We start from the raw sequence: 25002 nt of genomic DNA, 5'->3' as shown, positions 1-25002 counted from the left end.
TTTCTTATTCTCCTTTGTTATTCCTTCTCTCTCAGTCCCCATTCTTTCAGGATAAATAGGACTTTCCTAAATGTGATTTGGTATCTAACATCCTGACCTTGAAATGGATACGCTAAATAAGAATAACCCAGTGTAAATGATCGTAGTCGGAGTCAAATCCATATCATTTCTGGTTGGAAGTCATGTCAGTTATCCAGGTTGATATATCGTCATAGTTTGGAGACTTGTGCATGGTTCCTAAAATTTTCTGTTTTACTGTTCCATTTGAAAATGTGTGCATGTATTATTATATTTTTAGCCAAAAGTAATTTTGTCCTTCCTTGCCTGCTATTCTTCAGAATTGTGGCTAAAGTTGGAATCATAGAATTTTTACAGAAGAGTCGATTTGACCCATCATTTCTTTACCAGCTCATGAAAGAGCTACTCAGTTGTCAGTATTCTTCTACGTTCAGCTTATCTCTTGCCTCTTTCATCCCTTTTCCAATCTGTTTTGTTTTAAATCTTCAGCTTTTTGATCATAATTGAAAGATGCATCATTAACCTGTGTGTATTGAGTTATATGTTTAATCATCAGTGTTGGCACATGTAATATATGCATTTTGCTTTTCTGTATCATTCTTTTATATTAGTACACACTGTTTGTTAATGATTTTCAATGCACTGCTGCTGTGCTAAAATGAATAGATTAAGTGGATGTGAAGCACGTGTTTTGAGACTCGGCTAAGTGTTTATTATTTTTTAAATGGTAATAACAACTTCTACATTTTTCTTTTATTAAAAAGCATGGCCACAAAACAGCAGTAATTTTGCTGAAATATTTTTGAAATGTATATGTGTCATACTAAATACTACCTTCAACTTGTCTGGTATGTATGATACTCTTCATTAGGGCAAGTGATGTGTTATTGATGAATGTCTCAAATTTTCATTACCTATGGAGTTTTAAGGATAACTGTAGTGCTCTAGCAGAAAATCTCACCACAAGATGTTGAGTAGAAATTTTGCTGAAAGTTTATCATGCTGCATCAAATCACTTGACCTAAGAATCATGTCAGTCTGTAAAGTTGGATTTAGCTTTGCATTGGATGTCACTGCTTTGCATTTATACAAGGCAATTTTGCAGCATAGTATCAAATCAGTGTTAAGCACATATAACCATTAGTTTCAATTTTTCTTTTAGGGAACTGTATCAGAAGACTTTAGTCATCTGCCACCAGAACAGAGGCGCAAGAAACTGCAACAAAAGATTGATGAACTTAACAAGGAATTGCAGAAAGAAATGGATCAAAGGTCTGTGGCTTACTATATTATACTGCCCTGTGCGGTGTTATTAAACATTAAAAATCCTTGGTATAATTCTGAGTAAGTCTGAATTTACCCATGGTCACTACGGCCAGACAAACCACAGAAAACATCAATGCAATAGGAATGAGGTTAGCTGATTTCTTATTTTGATCAGTAATGAACTGTTAAAACTGGTTTATGAAATTGCATATGCACTGTTTCACTTACTTTAAACTTGACTTAAACTTGAAAGTAAACATTACCATGCTAAAATAACTTTACATGGTTCTGATTACTGGGACTGACACTTAGTGACAATTTCAAGTGGCAGGAACCTTAATGTTTTGGATATTTTAGAATATATGACAAGAACAAAGAAATTACTAGCTTAGGATGTCCTTATTGATTATATTAAAAAAAGTTATATTTATTTTGTTATGAGTGCAAAAGGCTAAAGTAGAACAGAAGCTTCAGGGATGGTTGGTAAGTAAAAGTATAGAACCAGGTCACATTGACCGTAATGTTATACATTTACCCCAGTGTTGATTAATTTAGGTGATGTCCGCATCCACGTGAACAGCAATTTGTATCCTATCGTTAAATTTACTGCTCTGAACTGAAGATGCAGAAGTACCCAAGATTTCTGTAGTTGTTCCTGTGGAAAGTTGACAGTTGAAGATTGGGTTAGGTTTGGTGATGACTTGTAACTAAGGAGGCTGCCTGCAGTTTCATATGTGGAAAGTGACCATGCAACATGCCATACACAACCCTTTCATCAGTGAAACAAGTGCACTGGTGATTGCCAATCCCTGTTGCATTTCCTTAGCACCATCCTGCACAATCGGTTGACTTGCCAGGTTTGAAGTTAATTACTTCACTAAGGCAGTGCCTGCTGCATTTCCGTACCTGAGCCCAACTGCTCAGCACTCTCTTCTCGTGCTATGTAAATTGTTCTTTGGTTTCTAAAGTTATTTTCCTTGCTTTTCAATTCTGATGAACGCACGATGAAAAGCTTTTACTTCATGTCTGTTTATTTTTAGCAACATTTAAGTTCTGCACTACCAAGCAATGATTTTAAATTGTATTTATTCCAGAAATTGCTTTAGAAACCCCAAGAGTGCAAAATTTTATCCCTCACAACAGCATTCACATACTGATCTTTTAAATCTTCCTCTCCTCAACCTCTGTAATGCTCAGTAGAGAATGCAATCCAAAGATCACCAGTTTTGAGACATTAATTCTCAATACAGGGCATAAATCTTTAAACTTTCTTAATCTTAACATGCACTTCAGTTCATTCATTTGGCTGTAACAAGTGTGAGGGAAGATTTTTCCAAAACTAGTGTAAGGAGATTTAATAATTTTAATAATGACCTTAACCTGAAATTGTAATTTTGATGAGGTAAACAGGATAAAGAATGCATTTTATTATTCATGGATTTAAGCTATGCTTTTAAGAAGATCTCAAAAGACTGTCTTGCCATGAAATTAAAAACCCATGATCTCCAAGGCAGATTGGCAAGGTGAATGCATTCTTGATTTAGAGGCTAAGAACAAAAGCTAACAGCCGAGTGCTTTTTGTGATTCAAAGGCTGTTTGATGTGATTTAGAGTTCTGCAGTGCTCAATACCAGGTCCCTTGCTTTTTTTCTAGTTTGTGAGTAATTTATACTTAAATGTAGGGAATACGATTAAGTGATTTGCAGATGATGCAGTTGGCAATGAAGAAGAAAGCTGTAGATTACAGCAAAGAATGAATGGATAAATCAGGTGAGCAGGATAGTATGAGGTGCGATCTGATAATCCATTTTCCTGCCTTTTCCCCATAACCCAGGATTTCCTTCCTGATTAAGAATCTATCACAGCCTTAAATATACTTCATGACCCAACATCAATGGTGAAGAATTCCTCAAAATCAGTATCCTCAGAGAAATGCCTCTGCATCCTTGACTTCAATGCCTGACCCTTACTCTGAGATTGCCCTCTCTGATCCGAGACAGTGTATAAATACGAGTGATTATTTGGGCATGAAAGCAGAAATTGTTCAAGTAAATTAACAAATTAGATTAAAGGATAGGGCAATAGAGACACTTCAGGGAATGTTACAGAACATATAGAATGGATATATAAAGTAAGAAAAAAATCCATGTGGAGGTCTTGATTATTTTTATTTGTTAAATAGAAATATTAAGAATTGTATCAAACTTGAGGAAAAAGCTGTAATTGCTCATAGGCCGGTAGCAGTCCAGAAGTTTAAACAGAATATAAAAACACAACAAAGAATGTTGGACAAAATTATAGAAGAAAAAGTTAGAGTACGAGAGAAAGCTAGCCAGAAACACACAAACAAAATGAACATTGATTTCACGGAGAGTGAAACTAGAGAATTTATGACAGAAAATATGGAAATGACAAATGAATTGAATGGTATTTTGACATTCTTCACTATAGAGGATACAATTAACATCCCAGAAGCAGTGGTGAATCAGAAAGTGGAAGGGATAGAGGAACTCGGGGGGGGCAGCGCGGTTTACAATCACCAGAGAAGTGCTGCTGAGTAAATTTTTGAAGCTGTAGGCTGACAAGTGTCCAAATCCTGATGGACTTGTTTTCTTAAAAGAAACAGCTAATGAAATATTTGCACTGGCTTTAACTTTCTGTAACCCCCTTGTTCAATAAGGAATGTTGACAGTTTGCAAGAAACTACGGACTGAGAAGTTTAACATTTGTTATAGAGAATATATAAGCTAATATTGAAGATACTATAGCAGGACACTTGGATAAGATCATGGTTATGAGACAGAGTCAGCAAGGTTTTGTGAAAAAGAAATCATGTTCGATCAATCTGTCAAAGTTCTTCAAGGAGGTAACACGTACTGTACATTAAGGGACCTGGTGGATTTATAGAAGGTTTTGAAAAGGTGCCACATCAAAAAATATTGCAGAAAATAAAAAGTTCATTGGTGTAGAGGTAGCATATTGGCATGGATAAAAATTTGTCTAACAGGAAGCAGTGTGTGTCTGGCTGTTTTTCGAGTTGGCAAGATGTAATGAGTGGTGTGCTACAGGGATCGGTGCTGGATCTCAACTATTCACAATCTCTATAAATTACGTAGATGAAGGGAGGAAGGTATGATTGTCAAATATGCTGATAACACAAAAATGTGTCGGAAAGTAATTTATGAGGAAGATATGAGATTAAAAAGATATTTAAAGGTTAGGTGAGGGAGCAAAAGTGCGGCAAATGGAATATTATGTGGGAAAACATGCAATTGTCCATTTTGGCAGGAAGAATAAAAGAGAAACATATTAACTAAGGGGATCTGAGCACAAAAGTAGTGAAGTTATGTATCAGATATATAGGGCGATTAGACCATATTTGGAGCACTGCAGTTATAGACAAAGAAGCATTTAAATCAATGGAGGCAGTTGAGGAATTGTTTTTTAATTGATGTAATACTTGCAATTGGTGGGTTGTCTTCTGAGGAAACATTGAACAAGCCAAGCTTGTATCCACCGGGTTTTGGGACAGTAAGAGCAACTTGATTGAAATGTTCTGAACTATATTTCCCCAAAATTTCTTTTCCACACAGACCTCTTAGAACTGAAACCAGGAGTTGGTGTGGGAGCACACTGATTAGCATGTGGCTGTGCAGCTACAAAGTTTAAAGAAATGCCAGTCCTGTGGGCTATTGACAGAGTAGAGAAACCATTTCCTCTTATGGGAGATTCAGGAACTAGGGGTCATTGTTTAAAAGTCAAAGGTCACCCATTTAAAACAGAAATTAGGTGAAATTCTTTTCCTGAGGGTCTATGAGTCTTTGGAACTCTTACTGAAAAGATAGTGAAAGCAGAGTCTTTGAATGTTTTTAAAGCAGGAGCAGATTGTTACAGGGATGAAAGGTTTTGGGGGATAATCAGGAATATGGATTTAAAGTTAAAATCCAATTATACAAGTTCTTGTTTAATGGCAGGACAGACTCAAGGTGAATGTTCTCTGTTCGAAATGTAGCAATTTAAGATGCTGCATTGATTTATATAAATTGCACATAAAGTCATATAAGCTTTCTCAGTCTCCTGAAACTGATATAATCTGGGCAAAATTAATGAGAAAGATTTGACAAAAGAAGTTAAATGAAAATGAGACAGTTGAAGATCTAATGATATTTCAGTTATTTTACATAATACACACTAATAACTCTGAATTCAATTCCTATTTTTCCCCAGAGATGCCTTAAACAAAATGAAAGATGTTTATGAACGAAATCCCCAGATGGGTGATTCTGGTAGCTTGCACCCAAAGATTTCAGAGACTATATGCAACATTGACAAACTACGTAACGAGATTCAAAAGCATGAGGTAAATTAGAAAATAAATATATTTGTTGTATATAAAATATCAGAGTTGCACGTTGCTCGTGTAATCTAGGAACTGGGTATGCTGCAAGTTGTCTGACTCCTCTAACTTTGTTAGTTTGTATCTGAGTGCTAACATGTCAAGTCACCTGAAAGATATTGCATGTTAGAGGATAAAGACATTAAATCATAGGTGATTTGGTGGTCGTTTATTTAAAAAAGACATCAAGTTACAGATCTGATTTCCGGTTGGACCTGACCTGAGTTAGTATTCGGAGAGCTTCTTTTAACTTGACTCTAGACTAAGAAAAAATACCTGAAAAGATGCCTGCTATTGGACACTATCCAATGACAGATGTAACTGTTCTGAGTGAGAGCAGAACTGGACACAATGAAGGTTGGTCAATGTAATATTAAACATTCACCATCCTTGCTCGTTGGTCATTGATTTGTACTGTTAGCATTACAGAAGAAAGAATCATGCAAGTGTAAGTACATTTTGGAGAAATGGGCTATTGGTGAGCTTTGAAGATATGAATCCAACTTAAGTGGTTTCACCCAAAAGAATTTTTGCTAGCCTTTCTGCTTCAAGTGGAGGATCCTGGTATGTCTAAGTTGTACCATGGCACTATAGAACTTGATAGACCAGATGTTTCTTTTCAGTTATGAAACTGTCTTGTGAAACTGCATTATGAGCTGATAGGAATGGAATTTGTTTCAGAATCTTTTATCACAACAAATAGCTTTAGACTACTGCGAACTTTTACAGTTGAACTTTAAGTACCTTTGGTGGAGGAGAAGAACAGGGGCAAATAATTGAGGTTCCAGCCTGGAAGGTGTTATGTGATGCTGCATGCTAAAGTACTGTTAGTTAACTGAAACTGTGTACTGTTGTGGTGTTTTATGTTATATTACTGGTCAATTATTTTTGTTATGACCACAATGGACAGTGTTAAAGTAAACTCTAGTGAACAGACAGCACAATTATTTGATTTAACACTGATAATACATCAATCTCTCTAAGATATGGCTCTTTGAGGTGGAAAACAGAACATGTCCAAGAGGAGATAGACGATTAAGTGGTGGCACTGCGTTCGAACGACCTGCTGAAATTAACCATCATGGAACACCTGGCAGAGAAAGGTATACATAAAACCACTGTAGACATTAAGTTGTAATTGGCTTCAATCAAATGGTTTATAAAATAAATTGGCACGGAATTTAATTTAAAGTTAGAACTTACATGGTTTAATTAAGGAATATTTTAATTTTTACTTTTACACATTCTGAGAATGAGTCATCCAGTCAGTTGAAAGAAGTGTAAAGCTGTAAATTGATTCCTGCTTTTAGCATGTGATCAAATCAACAGACTAGAAATTTAAAGCTGCATAATAGAATGGCAAAGCATTGAAGAGCAGCAGATTTAAAACTTGTAACACAAAGGTTAATATTAGATACGCTGCAACTTGCAAGTTGTAAAGCAAGAATATTAAAAGAATCTGCCATGGATGGGTGGATATTAAAACCTATCGTCTTGCTGTGGTTCTCATAATATCAATTAGATTTTAGGAATATGTTCTCAGGCTAACATTGCTGGCATACTGCTCCTAAACAGTGTTTGAATAGTTGCTAAAGAATGTAAATGTGATTAAAATAGTGTTAGAATAGTTGCTAAAGAGTGTAAACGTGATTAAAAGAGTAATATCTGGCATGTAGGAAGATGGTTGTGCTTGTTGGAAGTCATTCAGGTTCTTCAGAACAGTGTCATAGGCCCAACCATCTTCAGCTGCTTCACTTATGACATTCCCTCCATCATAAGGTCAAAAGTGGGGATGTTCGCTGATGATTACACAATGTTCAGTATTATTCACAACTCCTCATACTGAAGCAGTCTGTTTTCAAATGCAGCAAGATCTGGACAATATCCAGGCTTGGGCTGACAAGTGGCAAGTAACATTTGCAACACGCAAATGCCAGACAATGATCATCTCCAATAAGACAATCTAACCAATGCATTCAGTGGTGCTACCATCACTGAATACCCCATTATCAATATTGTTGTTTGAGAGTTACTGTTGACCAGAAACTAAACTGGCCTCGCCACATAAGCATAGTGGCTACAAGAGCAGGTCAAAGGCTAGGAGTATTTCAGCAAATAGCTCACCATTTTTTACTCCCTAAAGGCTGTCCACTATAATTTAGAAGATACAAGTCAGGAGAATGATGGAATATTGCGCACATTCCTGGATGGGTGCAGCTCTAATAACACTCGAAGCCTGGACAAAGCTTGATTGGTATCACATCTCCCAGCACTCACTCCTTTCACTTCCGACACTCTGTAGCAGCTGTGTCTACAAGATGTACTGCAGAAATTCACCAAAGATCCTTAGAGGCATCGTGACCACTTCCATCTAGGAAGACAAGGGCAACATATCTGGGAACACCTTCACCACCTGCAAGTTACCCTCCAAGCCACCAGCCATCCTGACTGGAAATGTATCGCAGTTCCTTCACTGTCACTGGATCAAAATCCTGGAATTCCATCCCTAAAGGCATTGTGGACTGCAGTGGTTCAAGAAGGCAGCTTCCTCCCACCTTCTCATCAAGAGCAGCTAGAGATGGGCAATAAATGCTGGCCAGCCAGTGATGCCCATGTCTCAGAAGTGAATTTAAAAAAAAACATTTTGGGGAGTATACTATGAAGCATCAAACATTTATTATTAATTGGCTGCTAATTTGTTTGCGCTTGTAGCTGCTAACATCTGACTCCCTTGATGTTTTGTGGCTTTAGTAATGTCAAACCTGCATGATGTCCCTTATTTAAGAAATAGCAGCATTGAATAACATCCAACCTTTCTGAAAAATGTGGTCTGCATGACATCCAAAATCCATAATAATGTTGAGCCAAAAACACAACTGGTTGAATCATACTGACCAGGAAAGCCCTACATTTGACCCCCAAGGGTAGGAGTTGAATTTTTGCTGGAGCAAATGTTTGTTTCTTGAATGAAGTGTAGTCAAGTGATCAAAGTACCAGTGATCATTGGCACAAGAAGCACCGTGCCAATTGCTGCGTTATTTTAAAGTACTGAGTGAAAATTGTGAAGTCAATCCAAGCAGTGCTTTCCCTCACAAAGAGCTTTATAAAAGTAAACTATAGTTTGAAGAAGTAATTTGCTGCTTTTTTTTTTAAAGAAAACTTCCAGCAGTGTTTTAAAGGGATATGTCCTTGTATGAATAACTTGTTGGCCTTTATGGTTCTGTTTGAACTGTGTTTAAATCTGGACATCTACAAGTTTTAGTATTTCCAAATAAACTTCTTATTTAATAATTCGTTTTTGATTTCACTACAATCAGCCCTGAGGGGAGCTATACGGATGATCCAAATCAAGAGCTGAGAGGGAACCAGAGATATCCAGACCCTCATCGTGCATCTGAATTTGATGATGAATTTGAAGATGATGAGCCTCTCCCTGCTGTTGGTCACTGCAAAGCTCTGTACCCATTTGATGGTAAGATATTTAATTTAGTCTAATTCTTTTTTGAAACACTCGATTTTAAATAAGATTTTTATGTTTATTTAAAAGCTAAATTTTCTACATCAATCCAAGACTAGAAGGATTTCAGAAGCATTCTGAATTACTGTAAGAGGTGTTTAACTTTTATTTTGAAGTGTAATATATTTTACAATTAGTCAGTATATGTTACATGAAGTACTAATTTAAGGAACAAACTTTCTAATTATTTGTACATTCTAATTAACCTAAATTACTTTGTTCTGCCTCACTAATTTTGATGACAAAATAATTGGGACCTTAAAATATTCAATTAATTGGCCCAACACGAGTGTGTAGGAGAGGGTGAAAGGGGAGTTAAAGTCAAAATGTTAAAGGGTAAGAAGTGGAATGTAATGTGGTATCTAATTTAATGATTTGGAAAATGAACATGATATTAAGCAGCCTACACAATTGTAAAAACCCAGTACAATATCATTGAAGAGTGAGCTACTGAATTTATAGGAAGAAAGAATAAGCCACTTGCTGTTTTGGAAAACAACCTGGATAGGATAGAACAGTAAAATGTGGTACAAATTCACAAATTACAAGAAAGTAGCAGTTTCGGTTAACAGAGTCCCTAAATTAAACCAAGCACTTGGTGTCATTTCTAGAGTAATAGAATTGTTTAGAAACTTCTTTAGATGACACTTATCACTGTGCACAGCTCAGTCTCTATATTATGAAAAGGATATAAATGCATTGTAGAAGTTCTCCTGTAGTATAATTTATTCTGATAATTCAAAAGTTGCAAGTCAAAAGAAATGCAAAAACCCCAATCATTAGAAGGTTTTTAGCAACATGTCTCTCTTTAATATTAAAAAAAAATCACCAATTCTTCATGGACATGAGATAGAGGTGAATTTAATCAGTATGTTCTCATTTTCTATCTGTAACAGAAGGTAATTTTTCATTTTTGCTTATTAGAAGTAGGTTGTGTGTTTCCTCAAACCGTTTGTTTGTGAAATGATTCATAACAAACTTTCATTTGGATTAAAACTATATGGATGGTTCATTCAAGCATTCAACCCAAGAGATAATTTCATGACATGCACACTTGCAATCGTACAAGGAAGAAAGAAGCAAAAGGGGAGAAGAAATTACGTTTACAAATTGCTCGGATGAAAACGATTTTGGCATTAATTTTATGTAGAGGTTCTTTCAACTGGCTGTACACAGTAGTCCCTTTTGCAAAGGCGCAGATGCAGTTGAATTGCTGTTGAACGTGCAGCAATATGATTCTTGCAGATTTAGAATTTAACTTTGCAGACAAAATAGCAGATTCTATCTGGAAGTCAGACTGTTGAGAGAGCAAGACTAGAGACTAGTTCTGCCCGGGGTTGTTTTTGTTGATAATTGTCTTGGTATTACAAGCAGACTAAGATGTCAAAATCTGCACAACTAAAGGCAGTTTACACAGACCAATAGTTGCAGTCATGTTGGGAACTTCCACCTCACCTACATAGTTCGCAACATCTGCTTTGTTGTTCTGGTCAAACCGTTTTGTGTGAACCTACCAGAAGATATCATGTATAATGTGTTTCAGTGGTTTTCTTTGTTCAGATCTGGTTGGGATAATCATGTTCTGTACTATTCCTTTAAGTTGGCTTGGTTGGAATGTCCATTCAAATGGAAAGTTCAGCATTCTGAAGAAATGATGTAAGCTTTCATCTGTGGTAATTGCTGGAAACCTCCAGAAGCAGCCAACTTGCCCATTCTGTGTTCATTGACAGCCAACTTTATTAGGCTGTTTAATGTATTTCTTTTTAAAATGATTATGTAGGTATACTTAAAAGTTTTTGGTTTTAATTCATTTGCGACAATTGTCATGGGATCAAAATCTAAGAACTCCCTTCCCCTCAACCTGTGCACCTTGTACCACCTAGACTACAAAAGCTCAAGCAGATGGGATGCCTCCACCATCTCATTGGTGATTACGGATGGACAGCAAATGACACCCATAGCCCACGCAAAAGTTTTAAAAGCTCTCCGAATTCTATAACAATACAGTTGCACAGACTTAAAAAGCTACCATACTAATACGGAATGTATTTTCACCCCAAAGATATTTTTCTCATGCATTTTCTGTGTTTGTTTCAGATTTCCAGCATCCATAGTATTTTGTTTTTATTTGACTGCTGAAAGTTGCCTTTTATTATTGGAAAGAAAATGTGCTCTGGAGATGGATCCTCAACATGCCATCAAGACAATACAATTCTTAGAAAGAAAATAGTCATTTTTGTGAAAAATGTGTGTCATGACAGAGTAGAGCAGGCTCGTGAACTGTACAGTATCACCTAGATTACTAACTCTGCTAAAATTTGCAGTGTTGGGGAATCATTGCATGAAGTACATAAGATGCACACTATTTGATTTCAGATGTAGAATTGGTAGGTAGTTTTGCTATTTCAGGGACAAATTTGGAATTGATTAAATGTTTTATTGAGAGCTGTCTCCTGATTAAACTTCAAAAATATAAAACATAGGTACCAAGTTATCCTGGAACAGTGTTTTTCGAGTGAAACTGCTATTTTCTGGATCTGTAGATTAAGGTGCAAAGATAGCCTTTCGTAGAGTGATGTGCTCTTCCTGTCAGATGTGGGAAATTTGGGTGAGTTTCCATGTTACTGAAGATTATGTCTGCAGGAAGTGTGCTTTGTTGCAAATCCTGTCGAATGCATGGATCAGTTGGAGTGGCAGTTAGAGGCAATGAGGAATTTACAGGAGCTAAGGAATGTGGTGAATGGCAGTTGCAGGAAGGTAGAAGAACCGCAGAGACAGTCAAGTAGATAGGTTATCTCAAGGAAAGGTAGGAGGGATAGGCAGGCAATGCAGGAGTCTCCTGTGGCTAAACCCATCTCAAACAAGTATGCTGTTCTGTAAAGTGTAGGGGGTGATGGACTGTTGGGGGAATGTAGCACAGACAGCCAGGTTTCTGGTACAGAGGAAAAGAGAACGATGAGTTTCTGAGGAGACAGTATAGGAAGTTAGGCAGGAGGGAGGGTAGTAATATCTGGACTACTCCTGGTGCCATGAGCTAGTGGGGGTAGAAATAGGAGGATAGAGCAGATGAATGTGTGGCTGAGGAGCTGATACAGGGGAGAAGAATTCACATTATTGGATCATTGAAATCTCTTCTAGGGTAGAAGTGACCTGTATAAGTAGAACAGATTGCACCTGAATTGGAAAGGACTGAATAAAGCAGCGGGAAGATTTGCTACAGCTGCTCAAGAGGATTTAAACTGGTTGGGAAGTGGGCAGTGCTAGGGAGAAAAGAAATGTCAGAAACAGGTGCAGTTGGGCAAATGAGCTAGTCATACAGTCAGCAGGTAGGAACAAAACAGAGAATGAGTTAGGACTGATAAATTCAACTGCACTTAATTCAATGCAAGAGGCTTAACAAATAAGGCAGATGAACTCAGGGCATAGTTGGGAACATGGGACTGGGATATGATAGTGATTACAGAAACATGGCTTAGGGATGGGCAGGACTGGCAGTTTAATGTTCCAGAGTATAATTGCTATAGGAAGGATAGAAAGGGAAGCAAGAGAGGAGGGGGAGTGACATTTTTGATTAAGGATAACCTTACTGCTGTACTTAAGGAGGGTGTTCCTGAGAGGACGAGCAGGCAAGTTATTTGGGTAGAACTGAGAAATAAGAATGGGATGATCACCTTATTGAGATTGTATTGTAGACGCCTGATAGTTAGCAGGAAATTAAGCAGCAAATTTGTAAGGAGATGTCAGTACGAATAATTGGATGGTTTTGGTAGGGGGATAACAGGAACATACCATCTCTGGACTCGTTATCTCATTTTTGAAGACTTCCCACTTTCCAGCCATTCCTTTACCTGCAGAAATCCTCCCCCAGTCAACTTTTGAAAGTTCTTGCCTAAAACCAACAAAATGGACAATCCACTAATTTAGAATTTTAACTTTTAGATGCGGTCTATCCGTTACCATCACAATAGAATTATGATCACTGACCCCAACGTGCTCCCGCATTCACAACTCAAGTCACCTGCCCTGCCTTATTTCCCAAAAGCTGATCAAATTTTGCTCATTGTCTTGTCAGTACATCCACATATTGAATCAGACAATTTGCTTGTTACACAAATTCCTGTCCATCCAAGCCCCTAATGCTATGGCAGTCCAGTCTGTTTGGAAAGTTAAGTCCCCCTACCAAAACCATCCAATTATTCTGACTGACATCTCCTTACAAATTTGCTGCTTAATTTCCTGCTAACTATCAGGAGTCTACAGTACAATCTCAACAAGGTGATCATCCCATTCTTATTTCTCAGTTCTACCCAATTAACTTGCCTGCTCTCAGGAACATTCTCCTTAAGTACAGCAGTAAGGTTATCCTTAATCAAAGGCTGGTACATGTAGGGAGTGCTGGATGACTGGAGAAATTGAGGTTTTGGCCAAGAAAAAGAAGGAAGCATATGTCAGATATCAACAGCAGAGATCGAAGAGAATAAAGGCAATAGGAGTATACTTAGGGAAATCAGGAGGGCAAAAAGGGGACATGAGATAACTTTGGCAAATAGGGCTGAGGAGAATGCAAAGTGATTCTACAAATACATCAAGGACAAAAGGGTAACCAGGGAGAGAATAGCGCCCCTGAGGCAGCCTTTCTAGTCCTTGTGTGGAACGACAGGAAATGGGTGAGATGCTGAACAAGTATTTTGCATCAGTGTTTACTGTGGAGAAGGATATGGAAGAGAACTTGGGGAAGTAGATAGCACATCTTGAAAAATGTCTACATTATAGAGGTGGAGGTGCGAGACATCTTACTATGCGCACAGGTGGATAAATCCCTGGGACCTGATCAGGTGTACCCTGGAACTCTGTAGAAAGCGAAAGAAATGATTGCTGGGCCCCTTGCTGAGATATTTGTATCATTGATAGCCACAGTTGAGGCACAGGAAGACTCGGTTAGCTAACGTGCCGCTATTTAAGAAAGGCAAAGTTTTGGAGGGAATCTGGGAGACAGAACTTACATGTATTTGGCAAGGCCAGGGTGGATTAGGGATAGTCAACATGGTTTTGTGTGTGGGAAATTGTGGCTGTCTAACTTGATTGGGTTATTTGAAGAAGTAGCGAAGAGGATTAATGAAGGAATGGCATTGGATGTGACCTGCATGGACTTCAGTAAGGCATTCAACAAGCCTCCGCATGGTAGACAAGTTAGCAAAGTTAGACCACGTGGAATATGGGGAGAACTTGCCATTTAGATACAGAACTGGCTTTAAAATAGGAGACAGAGGGTGCTGGTGGAGGGTTGCATTTCAGACTGGAGGCCTGTGACCAGTGGTGTGCCACAAGGAACGGTGCTGGGTCCACTCCTTTTCATCATTTACATAAATGATTTTGATGTGAACACAGGTGGTATGGTTTGTACGTTTGCAGATGACACCAAAATTGGAGGTGTAATAGACAGCAAAGAGGCTACCTCAGAATAAAATGGGACCTTGATCAAATGGACCAATGGGCTGATGAGTGGCAGATGGCGTTTGATTTAGATAGACATAGCAAGAACTGCAGATGCTGGAGTCAGAGACAACACAGTGTGGAGCTGGAGAAACACAGCAGGCCAGGCAGCATCAGACGAGCTGGAAAATTGATACTTCGGTCGGGAAACTTCCTCAGAAATGGGAAGGGGTAAGGGAGCTGGGATGTAGAGAGGATAGCTGCGGCTGGGGAAGGTAGGTGGGATGGTGATAGGTGAGTGAGTACAGGTAGGGAGTAGTGGAGATTGGTCACTGGGATGGGAGGGGTGGATAGGTGGGAGAGATGATGGACAGGTTGTGTCAGGTCAAGGAGGCGGGAATGAGAGCGAGGCTTGGACATCAGATGAGGCGGGGGGTGGGGACACAACACAAAATAACTGGTGAATTTCATGTTTAGGCCATCAGCTGTAGGCTCTCCAGGTGGAATATGAGGTGCTTCTCCTCCTGTTTGCGGGTGGTGTTATTGTGACGCTCTGGGAGGACCAGAATGGACATGTCACCTGGGAGTGCTCCACCTGCCCCTACACCTCCCCCCTCGCCTCCATTCAAGGCGCAAGACAAACCTTACACATCAGATAGGGGTTCACGTGTACATCCGTCAACTTGGTCTACTGCATCCACTGCTCCTGATGTGGCCACCTCTGCATCAGTTAGCCCAAGTGTAGATTCGGAGACCGTTTTTTAGAGCATCTGCACTCTGTGTATGCGACAAATGACAACACCTCCCGGTCATCAACCATTTAAAATCCCGCTCCCATTCCCTGGGTAACGTCCATACTGGACCTCCTCCAGTACCACAGTGACACTATCCACAAACTCCAGGAGCAACATCTTGTATTCCACATCGGGAACCTGCAGCCCGATGGCCTAAAAATGGAATTCACCAGCTTTAAAATCTCCCCACCCCTGGCCTCATCCCATGTCCAACCCTCCATCTCATCCCCACCTCCTTGACCTGACACAACCTGTCCATCTTCTCTCCCACCTATCCACCCCACCTATCCCACTGACCAATCCCCACCACTCCCTACCTGCACTCAGCTATCACCATCCCACCTACCTTCCCCAGCCCTAACCCTCTTCCCTCTACAAATTTCCCAGCTCCCTTCCCCCTCCCCATTAATAAAGATGGGTCCCAATCCGAAACTTTTCTGCTCCTCTGATGCTGCCTGGCCTGCTGTGTTCCTCCAGCTCCACGCTGTGTTGTCTTTTATTTATATAAATGTGAGGTGCTGCATTTTGGAAAGGCGAATCAGGGCAGGACTCATACATTGAATGGTGAAGTCCTGGGGAGTGTTGCTGAACAAAGTGACCTTGGTGTGCAGGCTCATAGTTCCTTGAAAGTGGAGTCGCAGGTAGACAGGATAGTGAAGAAAGCGAGATAACAAAGTGTAGAGCTGGATGAACACAGCAGGCCAAGCAGCATCTTAGGAACACAAAAGCTGACGTTTCAGGCCTAGACTGTTCATCAGAAAAGGGGGAGGGGGAGAGGGCTCTGAAATAAATAGGGAGAGAGGGGGAGGCGGACCGAAGATGGATAGAGGAGAAGATAGGTGGAGAGGAGACAGACAAGTTAAAGGGGTGGGGATGTATTTGGTATGCTTGCCTTTATTGGTCAGTGCATTGAGTATAGGAGTTGGGAATCATGATGTGGCTGTGCAGGATTTTGGTTAGGTCACTTTTGGAATTCTGCATTCAATTCTGGTCTCCCTGCCATAGGAAGGATGTTGTGAAACTTATAAATCTTCTCTGAGCCCTTTCAAGGATGTTGCCAGGGTTGGAGGAAATGAGCTGTAGGGAGAGGCTGAATTAGCTGAGGCCATTTTCCCCAGGGGTTAGAGGCTGAGGGGTGATCTTAGAGGTTTATAAAATTATGAGAGGCATGGTTACAGTGCATAACTAAGGTCTTTTCCCTGGAGTACGCAAGTCTAGAACGAGAGGGCATAGGTTTAAGGTATGCGGGGAAAGATTTAAAAGGTACCTAAGGGGTAACCTTTTCATGCAGGGGGTGGTGCATGTATGGAATGAGCTGCCAGAGGAAGTATTGGAGGCTTGTACAATTACAACATTTTAAAAGATATCTAGATGGGTATGTGAATAGGAGGGATTTAGAGGGATAACAAAGTGTGAAGCTGGATGAACACAGCAGGCCAAGGAGCATCTCAGGAGCACAAAAGCTGACGTTTCGGGCCTGGACCCTTCATCAGAGCCACAAAAGCTGACGTTTCGGGCCTATTATCACGGGATTTGGAGGGATATGGGCTAAATGCTGGCTCATGGTACTAGATTAATTTAGGATATCTGGTTGGCGTGGACATATTGGGCCAAAGGTTCTGTTTCCATGCTGTATGTCTGTATGATTTTAAATGTATTTTGACTGATTAGCTAACCACAATTATTCTTTATAATCCGCTTGTCATTTTCTAATGTTGTGAATCCTGCTATTCCTTACCATCATGATAGCTATTGCTTTGCTGAAATGGCTGCCTGCTGAGTTCCCCACTACCATTACCAGCCAAGCTTTGATATAGATCAATCTCATGCCAACCTACAGAATTATAATTTGATGAGGAAATTGAGAAAATAAAGCAAATAAACCAAAATAATTACTGCCTGACATAATGTGCCAATTTTAACACAAAGTCGTGAGGTATTGAATGAATTGAAATAATTTTTGTTGCTATAACTTCAGGAATTGATACATTTTTGAGTTTTGTGGTTTGGTTTTAAAATTATTTCAGGATCTTACTCAAAAAATGATTTACCTTGTCAGTATTACACAAGAGGCAAAGTTAGAGCAAATATATAAAATTACTGTCAGCCCTGTCTCAGGTGGTAGTGTTTTCAGCCTGGAGTCAGAGTTGCAGCAAATCCCATTCCATGACTAGAGCAGAAAAATCAAGATTGTTGCATTAATTCAGTACTGGAGGGGTGTGGTAATCTTGTAATGCCATATTTTGGATGAGATGTTAATTGGAGGCTCCACATGAGGAGCAAGGGCATGATATCCTGTGGCCTAGCCAATATTTCATAGAATCCCTACAATGTGGAAACAGGCCCTTCGGCCCAACAAGACCACACCGAACCTCAGAGCATCCCATCCAGACCCATCCCCCTATAACCCACCTAATTACACCTCCCTGTACACTACAGGCAATTTAACATAGCCAATCCACTTAGCCTGCACGTTTTTGGACTTTGAGAGGAAACCCATGCAGACGTGGGGAGAATATGCAAACTTCGCACAGACCATCGCCCAAGACAGGAATCAAACCCAGATCCCTGGCACTGTGAGGCAGCAGTGCTAAGCACTGTGCCACCCTGCTGCCCCATATTTATTCTTCAATTCATTATTTGTTCATCACAAAAAAGAGTATCTGCTCATTGCTATGTGTGGAGCCTTGCTGTGTACAGTTGGCAGTCACATATCATACATTACTATAGCTACTGCACTCCCATATTATTTTATTTGGCTTGATTGCTTTGTGACATGAAAAATTATTTTTCTTTTGTACACAATTTACGGACTGATACAGACTTTTTGAGCCAAATGCATATGCTCCACACCAGCATCCTCCCATTCCACTTCAAAGAGAATGAATGAAGGCAGAGCAGTGGGTTTGTCTGTATGGAATTCAGAAAGTTTTAAGTGATTTGTGAAGGTTGTGGTTGGTTGGCTCGCTGAGCTGGTTCATTGTTGAGAGGTGATCTCATCAAAACGTCTGATTCTTAAGGGGCTTGATAAGGCAAATGCTGAGAGGACATTTCCTCTCACGGGAGAGTCTGAGACCAGAGAGTTATTAGGGCAGAGACCTTCTATATATTTAAGGCGGAGATAGATTTTTGATCAGTAGGGGAATCAAGGGCTATTAGGAAAATGCAGGAAAGTGGGAGTGAGGAATGTTAGATATTCGATGATCTGTTTGAATTGGGGAGCAGGCTCGAAGGATCAAACAGTCTACCAGTGTTCCTATTTCTTATGGTCCTTTGGAAAATTTGGAACACTGTATGGGAAGAGTTTTCAGGGCGTAGTCAGTTGGATAACTTTTTCAAAGAGCCATGTACAATACTTGAGTGGCCTCCATCTGTACATAATATTCTGTTGAATGAAACATCACAGCAAGTGCATTTTGACTAGTGTTTTTTTTTAATCTTCCTCTCTTGCAGGACAAAATGAAGGGACATTAGCAATGCGAGAAGGAGAGGTGTTGTATGTTATTGAAGAAGATAAAGGAGATGGCTGGACAAGAACACGCAAACAGAATGGACAGGAAGGCTATGTGCCAACATCATATGTAGATATTACTCTAGAGAAAAACAGTAAAGGTGCAGTGACCTATATATAAATATAAGATGCTGAAATCCAGTTGTGCTGATGTGGAAATGTATTAATTTAAATGGCTAAAGGAATACTGGAGAAACATTAAGAGTCAAATTCTTAAAATATGTTCCTACGCATAATCCTTTGTTCACTGTGTGAGCTGAACTTTTAAATTGAGATTTTATTCTTAAAGTTATCCTTTTGTGCAGGAATACAAACCCTGGATTATTCCATGTCATAGTATTTGGAAACAGTTTAACATGCTAGTATTGTTAAATATCGCATTAATCCTTCCCAATATTCCTGATGCCTTAACTTTTGTGTATGTGTAAATATATACATAGGTGAGGGTTTTTGGTGTTTTATATTTTTTAATCCATCATTGAAACAAAGGTTTTCAGACATTTTATTGGAATATAATTTTTTAGCTTTCAAAGTAGTAACTTAGATAAAAACCAATAGTCCATTTCTTTAGTTATAACCATTTAAGCAAAAAATGTAAATGATTCACAATAAGTAACTTCTGAGTACTGGTGGTGGGAGGGCACATTAAAGTCTTTCTTACATTCATGTTCAATTTTTAAAACAAAACTTAAACCGCATTTTGAGTAACAAATGCTTTATTACTTGAGTATTATTTTGCCAATTATCAAGATGAAAATCTGACTTCAACAAATTTAGCTAAACACCTTTCAAAACATGTATGCAAGTGTGATAATTTTGATGTTGTGTAGTTAATGAGTTCTAACTTGTAAAGTTTCTCCTTTTACCTTTTTTGTTTCTTCTGTTTGTTCCAGCTGAATTTAGTAATGGTGCTTTCTTTCTTTTCCCCTCTGGACTGCAGGTTCCTGAATTGGTGTGTGGGTTCTTGAAACATTGGGCGAGGCATTGAAGGAGGTTGCATGCAGCTGTTTTCTGGGTGGGGAAAGGCACTGGTTGAAAGATTGAGGCTAGTAGATGAGGAGGGAGGAGGAAACTGCATGTTTGATATTTATTTTGCTACTAACGCAATTAACACAATTCTATCTATAGTTCACATGGTGAATCAACTGTACAGTGTTCCATAGGTCCTAATGCCAAAGGTTCATCTGACCTGGGTGAAGTACATTCAAAATGACTTTACCATCAGAGTTTTTTTGAAAATATAGTGCTGTCTGCCTGTGCCATCCTACATGCTCGCCCTAACATGCTATTGCATGCTTTTGTAAATCATGCTAAATATTCACTTCAGAAATGTCTAGACTGTACTGTGGTTGGCCTGTTTTGTTGTTGTGCAATCCCCACATTATCTAGCTTAATTCCTTCTCCAGTGTTTCACATTTGTAGTTCCATTCCATTTTTCATTTGAGCTGCTACCAGTACTGCATGGTAATAGTGTTGTGTTGATTACCAGTGTCGAGGAGGTCGGACAAAATTGTAGGTTCAACTTTTCGTTGTATATAGTTTATGAATTCTCCTCCCTCCTTGCTTTTGGCCCACATATTTCTTGTGTATTGGATTGATCATTGAAGTCTGAGTCTGAAACACACCTGAAATACAGCATAGCTTCAGGAAAATAAGAATGACTCACTGTGAAGAAACACAACTGGGCACAAACTTTGAGAGATGTGTATCATGAACTCTGAGAAGACACACCAATCATTTTATCACTATCTTACTATACAGCTGCTGCCTTAAATCAACTGTTATAACAGAAGAGTGCCTAAATTTGCTGACTGCCGCTTTTTCCAATTTTTTTTTGAAGCATACATTTGTGCAGGCTCATGGCAGCTCATCAATTTTGACTGACTTGTGTATTCTCTCGGTACTGCAGCTGCTGATGTAGTCATACCTAGTGTAAAAAAAAATGTACCAGAGGAATTGTGCAACTAAAATTTGTCAATATTTATATTGTTTTTAATACTAAAGGTTTGTAATTGTTAACAAGATTTATTTCAAATGAATGTTTTTCAATTAGAATTTTGTAATTTTTTCATTCTGTTTGACTTTTATGAATAACAAGTTCATAGCTGAATAGCTGTGCAGGTCCTCTAATTTGGTGTTGGTCACACATCAAAATGTGTGAATGTATTGACTCTTATGGATATTGTATGTATGTAACCAAAACCATGTGCACTTTTATCCAGTTGAGCAGTAAGGCAAGTGCGGATTTTTTTCTTCCCAGAATACTTAAAGCTGCATCTGTTCAAACTTCGTTCTTGTGTTGAAGTCCAAACTATAATTTTATTTCAGTGCTGTAATAAATATACAATCTTCGATCAATTTCAAGCCCACCCCAAACTTGTAATTACCCATCAGAAATATTCCTCAAATTCAAAATAATTTGATTGCTGAACCACTTGAAATTTCATCAAGTGGCAGAAGACACATCTTCTCATCAGTACCTTGAAATGAGCTAAGATATTTTGTGACTCAAAGCCCTGTGCTGCAGAGGGGACCATTAGTATTTGTTTGAAAATTTGAAATTTTAGGTAAAACAGAGCAAAGGTGTGATGGATTAGGCAAATAAGAATTGTTGCTTTGGCTCAAATCTGTTGGCTTCTATATCAGGTTCACTTACCTGTTTACAAATTACAAATGTGAAACTATCTTCTGTCTATATCCATTCTATTTGTTGCTGGAAACAGTATACTTACTTTTACTCCCTGGTATAACACTTAATGTTTCCAGACCAAATTGCACATACCGACTACATAAAACGTTGCCTGACTCTTATCTGCCATTTACAATGATCAACGTGGGTTCCACTGACACTGATAAATATGTGGAAACCTTGAATTGCAATAAAACTAAGACATGTTCTGTTAAACAGAAATTCTGTTAATTCTGTACCACTGTGGTTCCTGGTAAGTGAATATAATTTCTGGCAGACTGATTGCAGAGTTAACAAACACACACTAATTACCTTTTATATGTTCATAAAAATTTGGATGAAATGATTTTTCTAAAAACAACTTTCTTCAAAAAATTCTGAAGTTTCCATGCTTCCTGTATTCAAGTATGTGTATTTTTAAAGTGTTAGTTCACTATAAAATTGCAATATGGTGGCACATAACCTTTTCATTGTGCATTTCTAAAGTAAACCACTATTAAAATATTGGCAATGGTATGTTGAGTATTCTTCCAAGTAGGCACTAAGTAGATCTGAATTTTTACTGCAATTTAACTGTGAAAGTTGTAGAATGTAATAGAAAAGCTACTTTTTCCATAGCTGTAAATCTGCAGTTAGGTAAGTGAAACAGATCGTTATCCAGTATGTAATGTTGTAACGCTTTTGCTTTGTATGTAATTTTAGGTATGCTGCTTTTTGTGAGGAAATGTACAAACATAAGAAAAGAGGCAACAGATTGAAGGAGAGTTTTTCTCTTGCACATTACAATTTCTTTTCAAATGTATTCAGTGTGAGAGGATCTGGTTAAAATTGTAACTGACAAGTTGTCAGACAAAGTAGAATGTAGAGCAAAAAGCAACCAAGGTTTTGAATTGACTATCCTTATGCACATGTTGATTTTAAAAACACTGTTGATATACTGTTTAAAATACTTTGTTGAGAACTGTTTAAATAAATTAGTGTATTCCACACAGTTTTGTCATACTTAAGCATCTATTATATCAACTGATGTCTTGTTTTTCTTTGTGATTAAACCAGTTATGATAATATTCTTACAACCTTTTTGATAGAAGTTGCAGTTTTTGTATAAGAGGCTTGCTTATGGCATTGTGTGTTCCTCAGCTTTCATGTAGGCCGAGTCAAATTTCCATAGAAGGATACTTGATTTCCAAGTCATAAACAAAATATGGAAGAATGGAGCAAGGGATTAATCAGCTAACTACAGGCCAATCAATTTACCTCAATGATGGGAAGCTATTGGAAGCAATTCTGAAGGAGTGAATCTTTTGGAGAGGCAAGGATTAATCAAGAACAGTCAGCATGGTTTTGTTAAGGGGAGTTCATGTCTAACCAAATTGATTGAATTTTTCAAAGAGATGACCAGGTGTGTAGATGAGGGCAGTGCTTTTGATGTAGTTTACTTGGACTTCATAAGGTCCCATGTGAGAGATTGATAGCAAAGGTAAGAGCCCTTGGGATCTAAGGAATGTTGGCAGATTGGCTGAATGGCAGGAAACAGAGGGTTTCTGAAGAAGGGTCCAGACCTGAAATGTCAGCTTTCCCGCTCCTCTGATGCTGCCTGGCCTGCTGTGTTCATCCAGCTCTACACCTTGTTATCTCAGGAAACAGAGAGTGATGTATTCTTTGTAGGTTACATGGAACAGTCCCTCTTCCGTACCTACGCCGGCCCTAAACCCCACCTCTTGTTCCGTTACATTGACTGACTGTATCAGCACCGCCTCGTGCTCCCACGAGGTGCTTGAACAGTTCATCCACTTCACCAACACCTTCCACATCAACCTCAAGTTCACCTGGACTATCTCTAACACCTCTGTCACCTTCCTGGACCTCGCTGCCTCTATCTCAGGCAACCACCTAGAAACCGATATCCATTTCAAGTCCACCGACTCCCACAGCTAGCTAGAATACACCTCCTCCCACCCACCTTCCTGCAAAAATGCTGTCCCCTAGTCCCAATTCTTTCACCTCCACCGCACCTCCTCCTAGGATGAGGCATTCCACTCCTGTACATCTCAGATGTCCTCGTTTTTCAAGGACCGCAGCCCCAGCTCCACTGCAATGGTTGAGAATGCCCTCGACTGTGTCTCCTGCATTTTCCGCAACTCATCCCTCACGCCCCATCCCCACAATAACCACCAAAAGAGAATCCCCCTCATCCTCACGTATCACCCCACCAAGCTCCGGATCCAACGCATCAACCTCTGACACTTCCGCCATCTGCAATCCGACCCCACCACCAAAGACATTTTTCCCTCCCCACCCTTGTCTGCTTTCTGGAGAGACCACCTTCTCCATGTCTCCCTTGTCTGCTCCACACTGCCCTCCAACCCCACCAGACCCTCACCTCCTCCCTCACCTCCTCCCTCACCTCCTCCCTCACCTCCTCCCTCACCTCCTCCCTCACCTCCTCCCTCACCTCCTCCCTCACCTCCTCCCTCACCTCCTCCCTCACCTCCTCCCTCACCTCCTCCCTCACCTCCTCCCTCACCTCCTCCCTCACCTCCTCCCTCACCTCCATCCCAGACCCCAAGAAGACTTTCCACATCAAGCAGATGTTCACCTGCACATCTGCTAATGTATACTGCATCATCTGTACCCGTTGTGGCCTCCTCTATACCGGGGAAACCAAGTGGAGGCTTGGGCACCGCTTTGCAGAACACCTACACTCAGTTTGCATTAAACAATTGCACCTCCCAGTCGTGAACCATTTCCACTCCCCCTCCCATTCTTTCGACGACATGTCCATCATGGGCCTCCTGCAGTGCCACAATGATGCCACCCGAAGGTTGCAGGAACAGTAACTCCTATTCACTTGGGAACCCTGCAGCCCAATGGCATCAATGTGGATTTCACCAGCTTCAAAATCTCCCCTCCCCCCCCCCCCCCACTGCACCCCAAAACTAGCCCAGCTCGACCCCACTTCGCTAACCTGTTCTTCTCACCTATCCCCTTCTCCCACCTCAAGCTGCACCCCAATTTTCTACCTACTAACCTTATCCTGCCCCCTTGACCTGTCCGTCCTCCCCAGACTGACCTATCCCCTCCCTATCTCCACTCATCTTTACTGGCTCCACCCCCGCCTCTTTAACTTGTCTGTCTCCTGTCCACCTATTTTCTCCTCTATCCATCTTCTATCTGCCTCCCCCTCTCTCCCTATTTATTCCAGAACCCTTTCTCCCTCCCCCATTTCTGATGAAGGGTCTAGGCCCGAAACGTCAGCTTTTGTGCTCCTAAGATGCTGCTTGGCCTGCTGTGTTCATCCAGCTCCACACTTTGTTACCTCAGTGATGTATGAGGGCTGTTTTTCTGATTGAAAGCCTATGACTAGTGGGGTGTCACG

General features: G+C 39.7%; 1 protein-coding gene across 3 annotated transcripts in view; it reads left to right on the top strand.

Moving 5' to 3' along the window:
• Positions 1-22628, top strand: part of fnbp1l (formin binding protein 1-like) — a 171205-nt gene extending 148577 nt beyond the window's left edge. For 2 of the 3 annotated variants that reach the window (XM_048539604.2, XM_048539602.2), the window contains 5 exons: positions 1181-1290; positions 5511-5643; positions 6664-6782; positions 8997-9151; positions 18877-22628. In XM_048539604.2, the coding sequence (XP_048395561.1) occupies positions 1181-1290; positions 5511-5643; positions 6664-6782; positions 8997-9151; positions 18877-19055 (696 nt within the window). In that variant the 3' untranslated portion in view covers positions 19056-22628. The remainder of the gene's footprint in view (positions 1-1180; positions 1291-5510; positions 5644-6663; positions 6783-8996; positions 9152-18876) is intronic. The other variant, XM_048539603.2, reaches the window with a different exon arrangement.
• Positions 22629-25002: the final 2374 nt, after the last annotated feature.

The sequence above is a fragment of the Stegostoma tigrinum genome, chromosome 8 (assembly GCF_030684315.1).
Source record: "Stegostoma tigrinum isolate sSteTig4 chromosome 8, sSteTig4.hap1, whole genome shotgun sequence".
Taxonomy (NCBI): Eukaryota; Metazoa; Chordata; class Chondrichthyes; order Orectolobiformes; family Stegostomatidae; genus Stegostoma; species Stegostoma tigrinum.
This window is presented reverse-complemented; position numbering and strand designations above follow the sequence as displayed.